Source organism: Argiope bruennichi, chromosome 8 (genome assembly GCF_947563725.1).
Source record: "Argiope bruennichi chromosome 8, qqArgBrue1.1, whole genome shotgun sequence".
NCBI lineage: Eukaryota > Metazoa > Arthropoda > Arachnida > Araneae > Araneidae > Argiope > Argiope bruennichi.
This window is the reverse complement of record NC_079158.1, coordinates 39994432-40009109: the sequence shown is the minus strand read 5'-3', so window position 1 is coordinate 40009109 and position 14678 is coordinate 39994432. Positions and strand designations below refer to the sequence as shown.

General features: G+C 30.4%; 1 protein-coding gene across 1 annotated transcript; it reads right to left on the bottom strand.

Moving 5' to 3' along the window:
* Positions 1 to 2551: 2551 nt before the first annotated feature.
* Positions 2552 to 12931, bottom strand: LOC129980526 (uncharacterized). The gene is made up of 3 exons (XM_056090868.1): positions 12773 to 12931; positions 9951 to 9985; positions 2552 to 2878 (listed from the first exon to the last, which is right to left on the bottom strand). Exons 1-3 carry the CDS (start codon positions 12825 to 12827, stop codon positions 2654 to 2656), a joined length of 315 nt encoding a protein of 104 aa, XP_055946843.1. The 5' UTR covers positions 12828 to 12931; the 3' UTR covers positions 2552 to 2653.
* Positions 12932 to 14678: the final 1747 nt, after the last annotated feature.

The following is a 14678-nucleotide window of genomic DNA, read 5'->3' as shown; positions in this document are numbered from 1 at the left end:
ATTTTATATGTATCTTTGTAGTATGGGATAGATAATTGAGTATGCACTTTGAACCATTTCCAACTCATGTTTGGATCAAAAATTTATAACAAGTCTATAATTCTGATATCAAACCTACATATCATAATTCATTTTGCTTGCATGTTACTATTTTGAATCGTGGTGTTCATATATAAGCTAACAGAGAAATAGGCAGATGGTCAACTTATTGGAATTAGGATAAAACTTGATATAGTTCTACAATTCTGGTAATGTAAAATTTTTTCTATTCATTTCTCTACATTTTTGAATTACGATGTTGCAATTGGAGTAACAGAAATTCTGAAAAATATTTCGCACCAAATTAGAAGTTCTGTATTTTGGTGTAAAGATTGCATACAAAATTTTATCTGTCCAGCTCTTTATATTCTTACATCACTGTGTTCAGAAAAAGAGAAATATAATGTCAAAAATCTATGTCAGACTTGGGGAGTTCTGAAAAGTGAGGTTTCGTCAAAATTTCGTAGTCGAACTTCTTAATGATTATGATACTTGATCCTCCTGTATTTCAAATACAAACAAAAGTTTGCACCAAAATTGCAAAGGTTTAAAAAGTTTAACATTAATGTGATGAACATTCAAAAAGTTTACCAAATCATCCCCTGCAGAAAATAAACTGACTATTTTTGTAGTATTCGACAAGTTTTTGATCTTAAATTAATTAAATCCTCTTGATAAACAAAGTGTAAACTTGTTTGTTTTTGTCAGCTGAGAGCATATTAAATTACAGATGGTTAAGTAATAAAATCTCATGAAATTTTGTTAATCTTACATGTCCATTTCGTTTCATTTTAATTTTTTAAAATTTCTTTGAAGCATATTGAAGTTTTTATTTTTATTAAAGAACTCATTAACTGATATTAAACTTTTTTGTTGTAGATAACTGTTTAGCTCCCCCCCCGCTCCCAAATAATGGGCATTGTTTGATATAATCATTACATAACATATGATATAAAAAAATTACAAGCGATCACGTTATTAGATGCCCATACATACCGTTTACATGTTTCTTTTTGTCTTTGAGGTATAATCGATGGCGGATTTTCAATTAGGCAGCTGACTAAGGTCCTGAGTAGAGGGGTGTGTAGATAAATTGATTAAAAGATATTATTGCTGAATAAACAAATTTATAAAGAATATAAATTTTGTGAATTAAAGATATGAATTATAAAATATTAAGATAATAATGTATGTTTACTCTGAATCATTAATGTCACTGTTAAGTAATCTCTTCTAACAATAAAGATGAATGTATGTAGGCACTCTACAGGCTAGACTACCTGACCTGCATCTACCGAATTTGACACATATGTTAAAGAGTGAGAGTTTGCACTGCAAATAGATTTTTTTTGAGACTTTAATTAATTAAAAATAAAACTGAATTTTTTCAGGGGTTTTTTTTTTTGCGATATTTTTTAAAAATATTATTGCACAAAAATAAATTTTATACATTGTTTCAAAAAATTAAGAAATTATCTTTCTAATTATACCAATTAAATAATTGTGCAAAATTTTTTAAAAAATCATAATTTCCAACAACAAATTACATTGTAACCCTGAAATTCAAACTGTTTTTTATTGTTCTATCAAATCTTTGATCACATCATTTTCTTCTATCGTTGGAAGCTAAAGAAGAAGAATTTTGTAGATATCTGGGTGGTCTGTAAAATAAATTTTTTAAAAAAGTGTAGTTACAGTACTGTGAAATTCAGAAGCTAGATGAACTTAGCATTTTTGTTTTTAATAATGTTATGATTAACGAGTTTGTTCTCCTTTAGAAAAGTTCACATACACCATAAACAAAACTTAAGCAAGATAACTAAAGAAACATGCTTATAATGCCTTTTCATTTGGCAGATCATTGGCTTGAAATTATATTTAAGCGATTTATCTAAAATTAACTATAACCAATATTCCCAACAAACCAGCTAGTCACCAGAGATAAGTTTAAAATATAATCAATTACTTATTAATAAGAAATTGGAATATTAATTATTCATTTAATTGGTTATATTAGATTCATTTAATAGGTCGTATGAAATAATAACTTTTAATATTATATTTGCTTGGAAGTGCATTATTTTCTTATAATTTGTCATTATAATTAAATAACTTTATTTGTAAGTAAGGAATTTAAAATTGTGCTTAATTTTTCAAGAATTTCATTTTTTATGGCTTGTTTATTAAAAAATAAATAACTAGAATAATGATTAATCTAAAGAATATTTGAATATGAAGTTAAAATTAGTCAGTTATTGAAAGAGCAGTCTCAAAATATGCACTGCTTGAGGTCAAAAAATTTCCCAAATAGGAAACTAGATATAAACTTTTTTAACTTGGCAATTTTTATTTTAATTATGTAATTCCATTGCAGAATAGGGGTTATTGTTGTTTTTAAATGTGTTGAAATGTATCAACTACTTTTAAATGCATTATAAGAAAATTTAGATGACTTTTGCATTTGATAACATTGTAATAAAATATCTTGCAGTTGAATGATGAATCACTTCCATCGACTTTCAACGTTTATTACAAAAATAATCTTTAATCCATAACAATATATTTACAGAATATTGCACTGTAAGAAACAATCAATGAACTTGTCTACTCCATGTTATTTCTTTCCCCATTTGAAGGAGGCTCCCACACCATATTGAGGTTTAGATTTGAATGTGTGTCCGTCCATTCGTGCGTATCCTCTTCCATAATTGGCGCCAACATCCAGACTCATATCCTTCTTTTTACTCTGCCATACTCTTGTTCCAACTCCTGCATTGAATCCAGCTTGAAAATTGCGATGATTTTTTCCTCCTCCGCCGCCTTGTAAACTAAACTGGGGCTGAAGAAAATAATAATTAATTTGCCGAACATTTTTCATTTTGATTTTTTTTATATAGTATGTCCATCTAAAGAGTGTCCCAAAATTAACGCAAGATTTGAATTTGCCACCATTCGTGCAGTAAGGTGTTGGCAACCCTATTTAAAACATTATTTGACAGCTGATAGTTTAAAGCTAGTAAAAATGGAGCGTTACACGATAGACCAGCATGTTTTCATTTTTGAATAATATTTCAAAAATAATGAAAGTCTGTTGGCTACAGTCCGAAAATGTGGGGATTGGCCCACTAGATCGTGTGATTTAACACCATTGGAATTCTTTTTATGGAATTATTTCAAGTCAAAAGGCTATTCCAACAAGCCCACAAGCACGGGTGCATTGAAGGTGGAAATTCAATGCTGCATCAACGAAATTCAGTCACATTTATGCAAAATGGTCACGTAAAGTTTCGACAAAAGAGTGCGTATGTGCAGAAAACCCGCGGAAGCCATTTGCCCTATGTTTTATTCCATACATAACCCTATCTTGTGTACTTAACGATTCAATAAAAATATAACAGTTGAAAGGAAAAAAACTGTGTTTTTTATTTAATTCAAATCCTGCGTTAACACGTTGTTCCATTTTATTTAATCCTAAACTATCAGCTGTCAGATGGTTTTTATTAATATTGTTGCCAATACTTTACTGCACGAATGATGGCAAATTCAAATCTTGCATTAATTTTAAGACACCCTTTATTATTGGTAAATTAAAGCACGCATTTGCGTTTTTTTGATACATTTTTTTATATATATAGATTAGAAATTTCTATTCTAGTTACTTTTTTTTATCTTCCCCAAAATCATAAATATTCAACAAACGACTCGTTTGCGTTTTTCATAAATGATAGAACTATCGACCTTTTGATTTAACCATTATATATTACGATTTTTTAATATGTAGTATCTTATTTTCGAAAGGACTTAAAAAAACTAATATCAGGTTTCTCGCTAAGCACAACAAAATCGTGCCAACCGTCCGTAAACTCGCCAAAAGTTCACTATTCTGGATGTCTGCAATAAATAATGATAAAGAGTTTTTAGAGTTGCAATAAAAATTAATAAACATATATATCGCTGTATATAATATATAAACATTAAATCATTAACTATCTGGTTAAACCATTTTTTAACTTTGGCGGTATAACAAATTCACTTTTCATTCAACTATATAGATATTAAATAAAATCTTTAAATTTTCACAATTTAATAAAATTACGCGATTAAATATTTAACGAAGAAATGATTTGAAGTTAAAGCAACAATACAATCTAGTATTTAAAATTAAGCCACAATTATTTTTTTAAAAATCACCAACATTCAAATAAACTTTGTTCCACTGTTAAATTAATATTATCAAATAAAATTTTATTTTGAAACGGCGTAAAAGTAATTTTTGTAAAATAATATTTTAGGTCATTATCGCTGGAAACAATCCGAAATCCAATTTAATTTTTATTTAACTAAAATTTCAAAAAAAAAATTTTTTTTAAAGATACGCCTTTTCACTATCCAAGGTTTACATGTGCGAATTTTGATAAAGCTTTATGTCAAACGGTCTAGTCTGTAGATCACCAACATTCCAATTTATTATTAGTAGAGATTTGTGTTGTTTATATTAAAGAAACTTCAAAGTGGAAAGATGCATGAACCATTTTTTATACCACTATGATGTCATATGACTTGATTCTATTGCGACAGTTCATATACAAAATGGATAGAACGAGGGTAAAGCTATTAAAATGATATGATTTTGATGCCAAAATGGCACGATTTTGTTCATCAAATATTCATAGCATGATTTTCTACCTTTGTTGAATCTAAGAAGTAGGATTTGTTTAATAACCACGTAGCTTACAATAAAAAAAATGAAGTTACATTACCTCGAAAATTCAAAAAGAGATGAAATAATTATACGTTTTGACGTCATGGGAGTTGACTCTGTTAAAATGGTCTATGTGTTACGTAAGCATGTTGCCCCGCCTCTCACTTGTAACGCCATCTAGCGGTATATGTAAAAAACGATCAGTCTTTGTAACATCATCGACGAAGCAGCAACGCCGAAAGGCAAGGCTCAATCCAACTCCCGAAAGCGGAGAAACAATAAAATCTTTAAAATACAAAAAAGGTCCGTCATCATTATCGAACCTCTCCATTCTGGTCCTAGCGATCCGGAGACGAATTAGCGAAACTATGGAGAAAAATAAAACTCAAAAAGCCAAAGAGTTAAATAGAATCCGTGGAAGGATAAAGGCGAAACTAACAAGTGTTAAAAAGTTTGTTGAAAGTAGTTCAACGGTTGAAGAAGAAAATAAATTCATATTAAGCTGTCAACAAAAGCTGGCAATTGTGGAAGAAATAAAAAATGAATTAGAAATTTTATTCAAGGAGTATTTAGAAATCGACGAAGATGAAACGTTAAGCCAGAAGTGCGATCAAGAAATATTGGATATCGAAGAAGAAAGAAACGAATTAGAGGTAAGTTTGAAATGCTTACTCTCTAATTATAATGTTAACGAAAATGTAATTCATAATATAAATGATCAAAATTCAAATTTGAACGCTTATATCAATCATATTCAATTAAAAACGAAACTTCCGGAAATTCCCTTATCGTTATTTTACGGAAAAATGGAAGAATTCAGTAATTTCAAAAATCAATTTATGTGTCTAATAAACGATAATATCGAATTAACGAATGATCAAAAGTTATTTTATTTAAAAGCTGCCCTCCGTGGTGAAGCTAAATTTATAGAAACAAGTGACGATACATTTGAGTCACTGTTTGCTGCTCTCGAAGAACGCTTTGAAAATAAGCGAGCAGTTGTTGATATTCACATTCGAAACATGCTAAAACTAGAAAAATTAAATTTTGAGTCTGCAAAAGGCTTACGAAATATCACAGACACAATAAATAAAAGTCTGAGAGGTTTAAAAAGTTTGAATTTAGAATGTAATGACTTAACAAATGCTATATTAGTAAATATAATATTAGAAAGACTTGACAAAGAGAGTAGAAAGGCATATGAAATGTCCATACAATCGAAACAAATACCTTCATTGAAGGAGCTCTTGCAATTTTTAGAATCAAGAGCGATGGTACTCGATCAATTAGGGAAATACCCTACAAGTAGCAAGTACCACAAGGAATTTCAAGGCGCAATAAATAAGCCAAAAAACTTTCTTCTTAATGCGAATAAACTAAGAAATGCAAAGCCATGTATTTATGTAAATTTGAACATCCTTTACAAAGATGCTCTGAATTTTTAAAATTGAGTGTTACTAAAAGAATCGAGCTTTTAGAAAAATATAACATTTGCAAGAACTGTTTGAAATTGCATAAGCCACCCTGCAAATCCACATTCCTCTGCCGAAGCTGTCAAAAATCAGGCCATAATTCTTTGATACATCTGGATCCTAAAAGTACGCGCCTTGCAGAGGTAACGCCCCCAGACGCGGGGGAGCAACTTTATGTAAACAATGAACCGTCTGGCTCGTCGAGGTTCCCCCAAAAACTGACCCCTGAGGCTGAGTCAGCGCTTGCAAGTAACTCGAAACTATCTTCAAACCTTCTATGCACCGCACAGTTATTTATTGAAGACGCATTTGGTCAAAAAATAAAAATAAAAGCCCTGTTGGATTCTGGAAGTTCGGTAAACATAATAACTGCAGATTTGGCCAATTCTTTAGATTTGAAGCGGGAAAAAGTTAATGCATCCATCTCTGGTATTAACGGAGGAGAATTCTTCGTTAAAAATAAAATAACCACTGCCATTTTTAATGAAAGCAATGATTTTTCCAGAACTGTAGCATTTTTAATTATGCCTAAAATAACGCATTTAACTCCTTCTAATGAAATTGATATCTCAAAAGTTAACTTCCCAAGTGAGATAAAACTTGCGGATGAGACTTTTCATATTCCTAGTGAAATTAATGCATTACTCGGATGTGAGTTGTTCTTTGATTTATTGAAGGCAGAAAAATTTAGATCATATGATAATTCACTCTTCTTACAAAATAGTGTGTTTGGATATTTAGTAACGGGAACAATCAACGGCAGAAATTCTCATTTCTTTTCTGGATTAATTTTTAAAAATGATAATCTGGAGAATTCTGTTAAAAATTTCTTTAACTTAGAATCTTTTCCTGGTGATAATACAGATGATTCAGTCGAATCAAAAACATATGAAGAAACTTACTGTGAGGAACATTTTCTTTCCACTCATAAGAGAGATAGTACCGGAAGAAATGTTAAATTACCAATAATTGAAGAAAAACGTTCTACTCTAGGTGATTCAAAAGAAATGGCGGAAAGACGTTTAAATTTACTTTGGAAAAGATTAGATAAAAATAAAACAATGGCAATACAATACAAGGCTTTCATGGATGAATATTTCCAGTTAAATCATATGGAAGGAATTTTAGATTCTCCTGAAATTGCCAATAGTGAATATCATATTCCTCATCATGCCGTATTTCGCCCAGAAAGCACATCCCTTGCGTGTCGTTTTTGATGCATCTGCAAATTCTAGCAATGGTGTTTCACTTAATTCCATTTTATTGAACGGCGGTACAGTTCAACAGGAACTATTTTGCATCATTCCAAGATTCCGAACATATCAGTTTGCATTTAGTGCAGATATAAAGAAAATGTATCGCCAAATTTTGGTTGCAGAAGCAGATGGAGACCCGCAAAAAATTCTGTGGAAATCTAATAGATTTGCTCCTGTGGAAACATACAGACTACGGACTGTGACATATGGAACAAAATGTGCTCCATTTTTAGCCACCAGAACACTCAAGGCATTAGCTGAGAAAGAAAAAAGTGAATTTCCTCAAGCATCTGCAGCACTTCTTACTGGTGTTTATGTTGACATTTTAACTGGTTCAATTAACTTACCAAAAATCAAGGCTTTACAACAGCAGTTAATAGAACTTTTAAGTAAAGGAGGCATGCAACTTCACAAATGGGTTTCAAACCACCCTGGATTATTAGGGAATAATCATAACGTAAATTTTGAATTTCCAGACTTAACAACAGTGAAAACGCTCGGAATGCAGTGGCGTCCCACAGACATTTTCACGATTAAAGTGACTGATAAATCCTGTGAAGTGAAAACAAGTCTTGTGCAGCAAATCGCGAGTGTGTGCAATCAACAATGACTTTATGAAAGAATTTAAAACTCCTTGTGAATTGATTTTACTAACTAATATTTCTAATAATTTTATTTGTAATATTTTAAATTTAAGTAACAACTGTACTAAAATTGTAAGTTATCTTTTCAGATTTATTAATCATTTGAAGTGTTCTTCTAAAATGTAAAAAAGGTAAGATAATAATAATAATAATGGAAATTGAAGCAGCATCCAACTTCATGGTAAGCAAGGTGCAACCTTCTGAATTTTCAGAGGAAATTAATTATTTGTCAAAATGGCAAATTTAACTAAATTAGTACAACAAGTTTGGAAAAATTGGAAACTTGATTATTTGAATAATTTGCATCTTAGAAACAAATGGCAGTTTGCTAAGAATAATGTAAATCTTAATGATATAGTTGTAATCAAAGATCCAGATTTGCTTCCATATAAATGGAGACTGGGTAGAATTCAAGAATTAATAAAAGGTTCAGATGGTTTAGTCAGAGTTGTTGTAATAAGAGTTTTGAATGGTGTTATTAAAAGAGGTATTAGTCAAATATGTTTACTTCCAAAAAATTAATTGGATTTATATGTGTATATGATTGTAAATAATATATAGAGACTTTAACTCATTTGTATAAATGTGTATATATAGGAATTATTTCAGTACTATTTTGTGTAAATTTATATTTAAGAATTATTTCAGTATTTTTTTAATTTGTTTTTACATTTATTCATTTTTTGTAATAATTCTGTCGAATTTATTGTTATGTGTGAAATTCATATAGTGTCTGAATATTGAAATTGTGCAATTTCAAGGCGGGAGTATGTTACGTAAGCATGTTGCCCCGCCTCTCACTTGTAACGCCATCTAGCGGTATATGTAAAAAACGATCAGTCTTTGTAACATCATCGACGAAGCAGCAACGCCGAAAGGCAAGGCTCAATCCAACTCCCGAAAGCGGAGAAACAATAAAATCTTTAAAATACAAAAAAGGTCCGTCATCATTATCGAACCTCTCCACTATGTACGAAATGAATAAAGCTAGTATACACAATGAATATAGCAGGTATGGCTTTAATTTCTGCTACAATTTCCTGCTTAAAAATAGTGAGGGATTCATGAATATTAAATTATATATGTAGGACTCAGAAATCACTACTATTTTAGAACGCACATTTAATTACATTTAGGACGATTAGGACATTTAGGATATATATACATTAACATAAAAGAATTGAACATTCAGTAGATTTCGTCGAATACGTCGCGTCTCGTCTCGTCTTTACTTCGTCCAGATCCGTCTGATCTGACACGTCTTTACTCTCGTCCAGATCCGTCTGATCTGCCACGTCTTTTCTCTGGTCCAGATCCGTCTGATCTGCCACGTCTTTTCTCTCGTCCAGATCCGTCTGATCTGCTACGTCTTTTCTCTCGTCCAGATCCGTCTGATCTGACACGTCTTCACTCTCGTCCAGATCCGTCTGATCTGCTCTCCGTCTAACCAGCGTCAACTCTGTCTAACAACCAGCAGATGGCGCTCGCCAACAGGCGCTCGTCACTACATATATAAGACATTTCATTGAAAATACAAACAATCGAAATTCCCGGCGAACCAACTGTTCCTCAAAGGGGTCTAGCTTTTTAAAAAAACTTCGCTTTTCATTGCCACGAGCGGACGAAAACATTCTCCAAATGATTTGAAAATAAGAGGAGCACTTTTCTGTTTCTTTGTCAAAATCTCTGTTTCAAGAGGATATTTGAAATTTCATCTGACCTTTAATCTGAAAGTTTATTTAGTATTTATATATTTTTATTATTATGACAATGGATTCAATCACAATTTTTAGTTCTATGCTTTAATTAGATAGTTTTGTACAAAAATTTCACTTACCTTGCCAACTTGCGGAGATTTGTTTTGGCAGTCAACTGAAAAGAAAGAAATTTTAGTTTTAAATGTGAGTAAAAGAAAATGTATTCATTTGAACAAAGTTTCCATCAAAATAGTCAAAGTTATTTCTTCATCTTTGTGAGAGATACTTCAAAAAATAATTTTTTTTTCATTTTACCACTTGTATTTGAATTTTATAAATAAAATTGATTCAATGGTGGACTTTCGATTAAGCTGGTATCTATGGCAACCGAATTGCGAGGAACCACAGTCAAGTCGAATACAAAAGAATATTAGTGTAGTTGAAAAATAAATGAAAAATTCCAAGAATTATAAAATGTTAGGATTATAGAATATGTTTACAATGAACTATTAAAACCGTTTTTAAATAAATGGAAGTATAATTAACTCCTTATATATAATACTTCTGAAAACTGATTATTCTTTTACTAATTATATTATATTCCATTTTACAAATCCGTAAAATTATAATTTTTAAAATTATATTTATTTGAAGCTTACTATTTCCTTATAACCTATCATAATAATTTAATGCTTTTATTTGTATGTAGAAAAATTAATAATTAATAATTTTTCAAACATTTAATTAGTTTAGCCAGTTTTTGATCAAATGCTTATTAAATAAATAAAAGCATACATGATTTCACAAAATAAAAATGAAAAAATTAAATTAAAATAAAATATTAACTTTTTGGAGCAATTAATTAATAAGTTACTTAAAGGGAAACTAATGACCTTGAAATGTGTACTGCTTCGGGCCTCAAAATGCTGAATGCATTAGTATCGAGCTTAGAATTTGTCTATATATATCTTCCAATGTGTTTTAAACATAAAATATCACTCGCTACAAATCAGTTCCATTATTTCATTGTTTGATACAATACCTTTTTTATGTTGTTGTTGTTGTTAAGCACGTGCTCTGATATAGTTGTAGCGAATTGACATGAGCGAGGATAGAACCTGGGACCTTGTGGTTCGCAGCTCAGTAACATAACCACAATACAAAAGCAATCGTTCGGGTAACGTAGCTGTTAACTGGCTTATAAGCTTTCACCACATAGTTATAAGAAAAGAGGGAAAGAATCATTATGAATAAAGATGACTGATCCTTTATTTTTTTAAAAATATAATTTAAATCTTTGTATATGTAAATGAGTGGGATTGTCTCCCATCGACTTTATCATATATCTAGACAATATAGTGTCTTCTTTTCTCCTTATTCCTACTCTGCATTCCCTGAACATGTAATGACGGTGAGGCAGTGAAGGGAGAAGGCAGGCAAACCTTCGAAAGTTACTATAAACCGCAAGTGTGAGTACCTCCTTCTCCGCTTATAGCTGTGCAATATGATATGTTTTGGGCTTCATAAAATAAAGAAAACTGAGTATTCACTTTGGATGCATCTTCTTCATCAATTGGATCTACAACTTTTGTTACAAGATTGCATATAAATTTTATTTATCTCAGTCGTTACGTTTTTGAGTGATTTCTACAATATGCATACAAATGTACAGATAGCTGGTAAAACCCTTTGACAGGTTTGACCCAAAATTTAATAAGCATAATTTTGATAGTAAATCTATTTATCGAATCTCATTCTTAAAGTTCTTAACGTTTTTTTATTTACCAAGTTCACATATATACAGACAGACAGACTTTTCTTCTATTGATTTCGTCCAATTTTTGATAGAAGTCTATAAGTCGGATGCTCAGAATGTATACCAAATTTATCACTCCAAATCAATGCCATTATGCATTATCGTCTTCACCGCCAAGTAGGCAGATATAATTCCAAAAATATACTTTTCGATCTTGAGAAGGTCTGAGAAGTTTAGTTTCATCAAAATTTCGAGGCCGAATTCTTCTTTTTCGTTTAGTAGCTTATAAAACAGGGCAAAATTAGATTCTCTAGGGGATCTTAGGAAACAGAAGTCTCGAAGCCTCCTTTTTCCTGCCCTAAACTTCCAAAGTCAAATATATATTTTCTTGATTTTAATTTAATTTCTACTTAAATCAGTTTTTAGTAGCTAATGTTGACATATTGAAGTAGGGAAATATTAAGCTTCGGATCTGTTTCAAGAGATTTGATTTCAGTGTATAACATAAAAAAAAGCAAAAGTTTTTTTAAAATATAGATATGGATTTTTTTTTAATTATAAAGCAATATATTTTTTTATAATTAAAAAAAAATATTACTCAACGCAATATAAATTTTATAAAAAAATTAATTTGGAACATTGTTAGAATAATCCTCAAACGTTTAAATGATATTTTATTTTAATAAGCTCAAGTGCAGTGCCATAGTACAAAATTATAGTATCAGAAAATATAAAAGATCTCAAAAAATATCAATGTTTCGGTGTCCCAAAAAGTTGTGGGGTTCCTAGGCAATTGCACCCTTTGCCTATTTAATAATTCGACTCTGATATAACATAATAATTTTACATACTGTGTGTAAATATATCACTGTAAAAGCATGTACGCTATATATGCTTACCCATTTTTAAACTCACCTTCTCTATAGCTAGATGGCAGGAAATTCATATTAATTCATTTATTATTTAGATGTTGTTATTCTTTAAACACTAATGGCACGTGGTACACGACGAGTACTTCATATCAGTTGAATTATAGAATTTATTTTTTATTTATAATAATCCATAACAGACAACACAGCGCAACGATTTGGAATTAGATATCAGATGGAATATTGAGTTGCATCTGTCGTATTTTTTTTTTAATTTCAAAAGAATTGACTTCATTAAAAAGTCGAAAACAATTAAAATATCCAAAATGAAACTTACCGAATGTGATGGCCAATAAAAGAAACAACGCTAATGCAACAGCGAAATATTTCATTTCTGGTGATATTGTGCGTTTAATAACCAATCTACATATATTAAACAACAAATCTTCTTTTGAGTTTCCATTGAGATGTCACAGATGTTTTATACAAAACTTAAACAAAGGAAGAACCAATTTCGTTGCTAAATGTTGCATAGATAAGGGCGAAAAATTCCCATTCTGTGGAAGAAGGGAATTCACCGATCGCGCTGGTTTTTCCGTTTCCTCATAGATTCTTTGGAATTCAGTATTTTAATCAGATGGAATTATCGTCTGCTAGTCAATAAATAACTTTGTTCCGAGAAAAATAGAAAGACAGATAAATATCGTATTTCAGAGTTCAATGTGTTAAATTTACATAATCTTTGACCGAATTTCATGATGTAATTGGGAATTTTAATCTTACGTTGCAAATATTAATTAGTTTCATAAAGTTGAAATAATTGATTTCGACCCGGGAAAACCTACTCAAGATGGATAAATGCATTCTTGTTTCCAGGGATTAGAATGTTGTGCAGAAATATTGAAAATTGATAAAGATCATTTAATTAAAAAAAATTATTTGCCAATCAAATTTTATTTGAAATAATATAGACAAAAGAAAGATTCGAAAGATAATTTAAACTGCAAGTATTAAATTAGGTCCATAAGAAAGAATCAGTAGATTTTGACTTGGGAAAACTAGTACAAGATGAATTATTGAATCTTAGCCCCCCCCCCCAAAGATTAGAATGATGTGTAATAATGCTGAAAATTGATGATTAATGTTACGTAAGCATGTTGCCCCGCCTCTCACTTGTAACGCCCTCTAGCGGTATATGGAAAAAACCGTCAGTCTTTGTAACATCATCGACATAGCAGCATGCCGAAAGGCAAAGCTCAAAGAAACTCCCGAAAGCGGAGAAACAATAAAATCTTTAAAAAAACAAAAAAGGTCCGTCATCATTATTGAACCTCTCCAATTAAGAGTCAATTTTGTATGGCAAACAAATTTTCTTTTAAATAATACCAAAAGACAGCGAATCGAACTTCTAGTTTGAATATTCATAGTATTAAAATGTCTAATGTTTGATTCTTCTTTCCTGATTGCATCAGCAGTTGCATTCAGTATGTTACGATGTCATTCAATTTCCAGAAAGAAGGAAATCTAAAGACATTATCATGTTTTAAAAAAAGCATTCTGTATTTTGTAAAATGTTAAAAAATTAATAATAAATTAAAAAATGTGACTTTTTTTTTTTTTTTTTTTACTTAGCAAAACAGCTATTGCACAATCTTGCTAATCTGTTGCACATTATCATATGCATTGGGGCTAAATTGTTTTTTAAATGAATTTTGAAAGTTTTATTCATATCAAAGAAAAAGTGAAATTAATGCCATTGAAAAATATTTTTTAAATTCTAAATAAAGATGAAAAAATTAAATGCACCGAAGTTCTTGAGTAACGATATTAAAATTTTGGTTAATTTTAATTAAAAAATGTAATTAAAATTTTGATAGACCTTTTCTTAAACACCTACTACCTAAACTATTATATCCTAAATTTGATAAATATATATCCAATAGTCTGTCCGGTTGAATGTTTGCAACATAACTTTTACGCGCGATTAGAAGTTGGTATTAATTCTGTAAACATTTTCTTGTTAAACCAGACAGAGTGGTTTCTTCAGAATTTTTTCTCATACTTTTTAATGAAGATATTATTTCCCTTCTTTCACATAAATTGTGGACCTTGATGTACAATTTTATGCAATATTTATTATTTTTTTTTTATTATTTATTTCTTTTTAGTATATAATTTTGGTCACATATTCCTCTCGTGGCACTATCGAACAATAATTCCGAATTATAGATCTTAGGCGTGAG

Excerpts from the sequence above, each read along its gene's own strand:
- LOC129980526 (XM_056090868.1), bottom strand. The coding sequence starts at position 12,827 with ATGAAATATTTCGCTGTTGCATTAGCGTTGTTTCTTTTATTGGCCATC. Across the intron at positions 9,986-12,772 it reads TTTATTGGCCATCACATTCG|TTGACTGCCAAAACAAATCT; the intron begins GTAAGTTTCATT and ends CTTTCTTTTCAG. Across the intron at positions 2,879-9,950 it reads AATCTCCGCAAGTTGGCAAG|CCCCAGTTTAGTTTACAAGG; the intron begins GTAAGTGAAATT and ends TATTTTCTTCAG.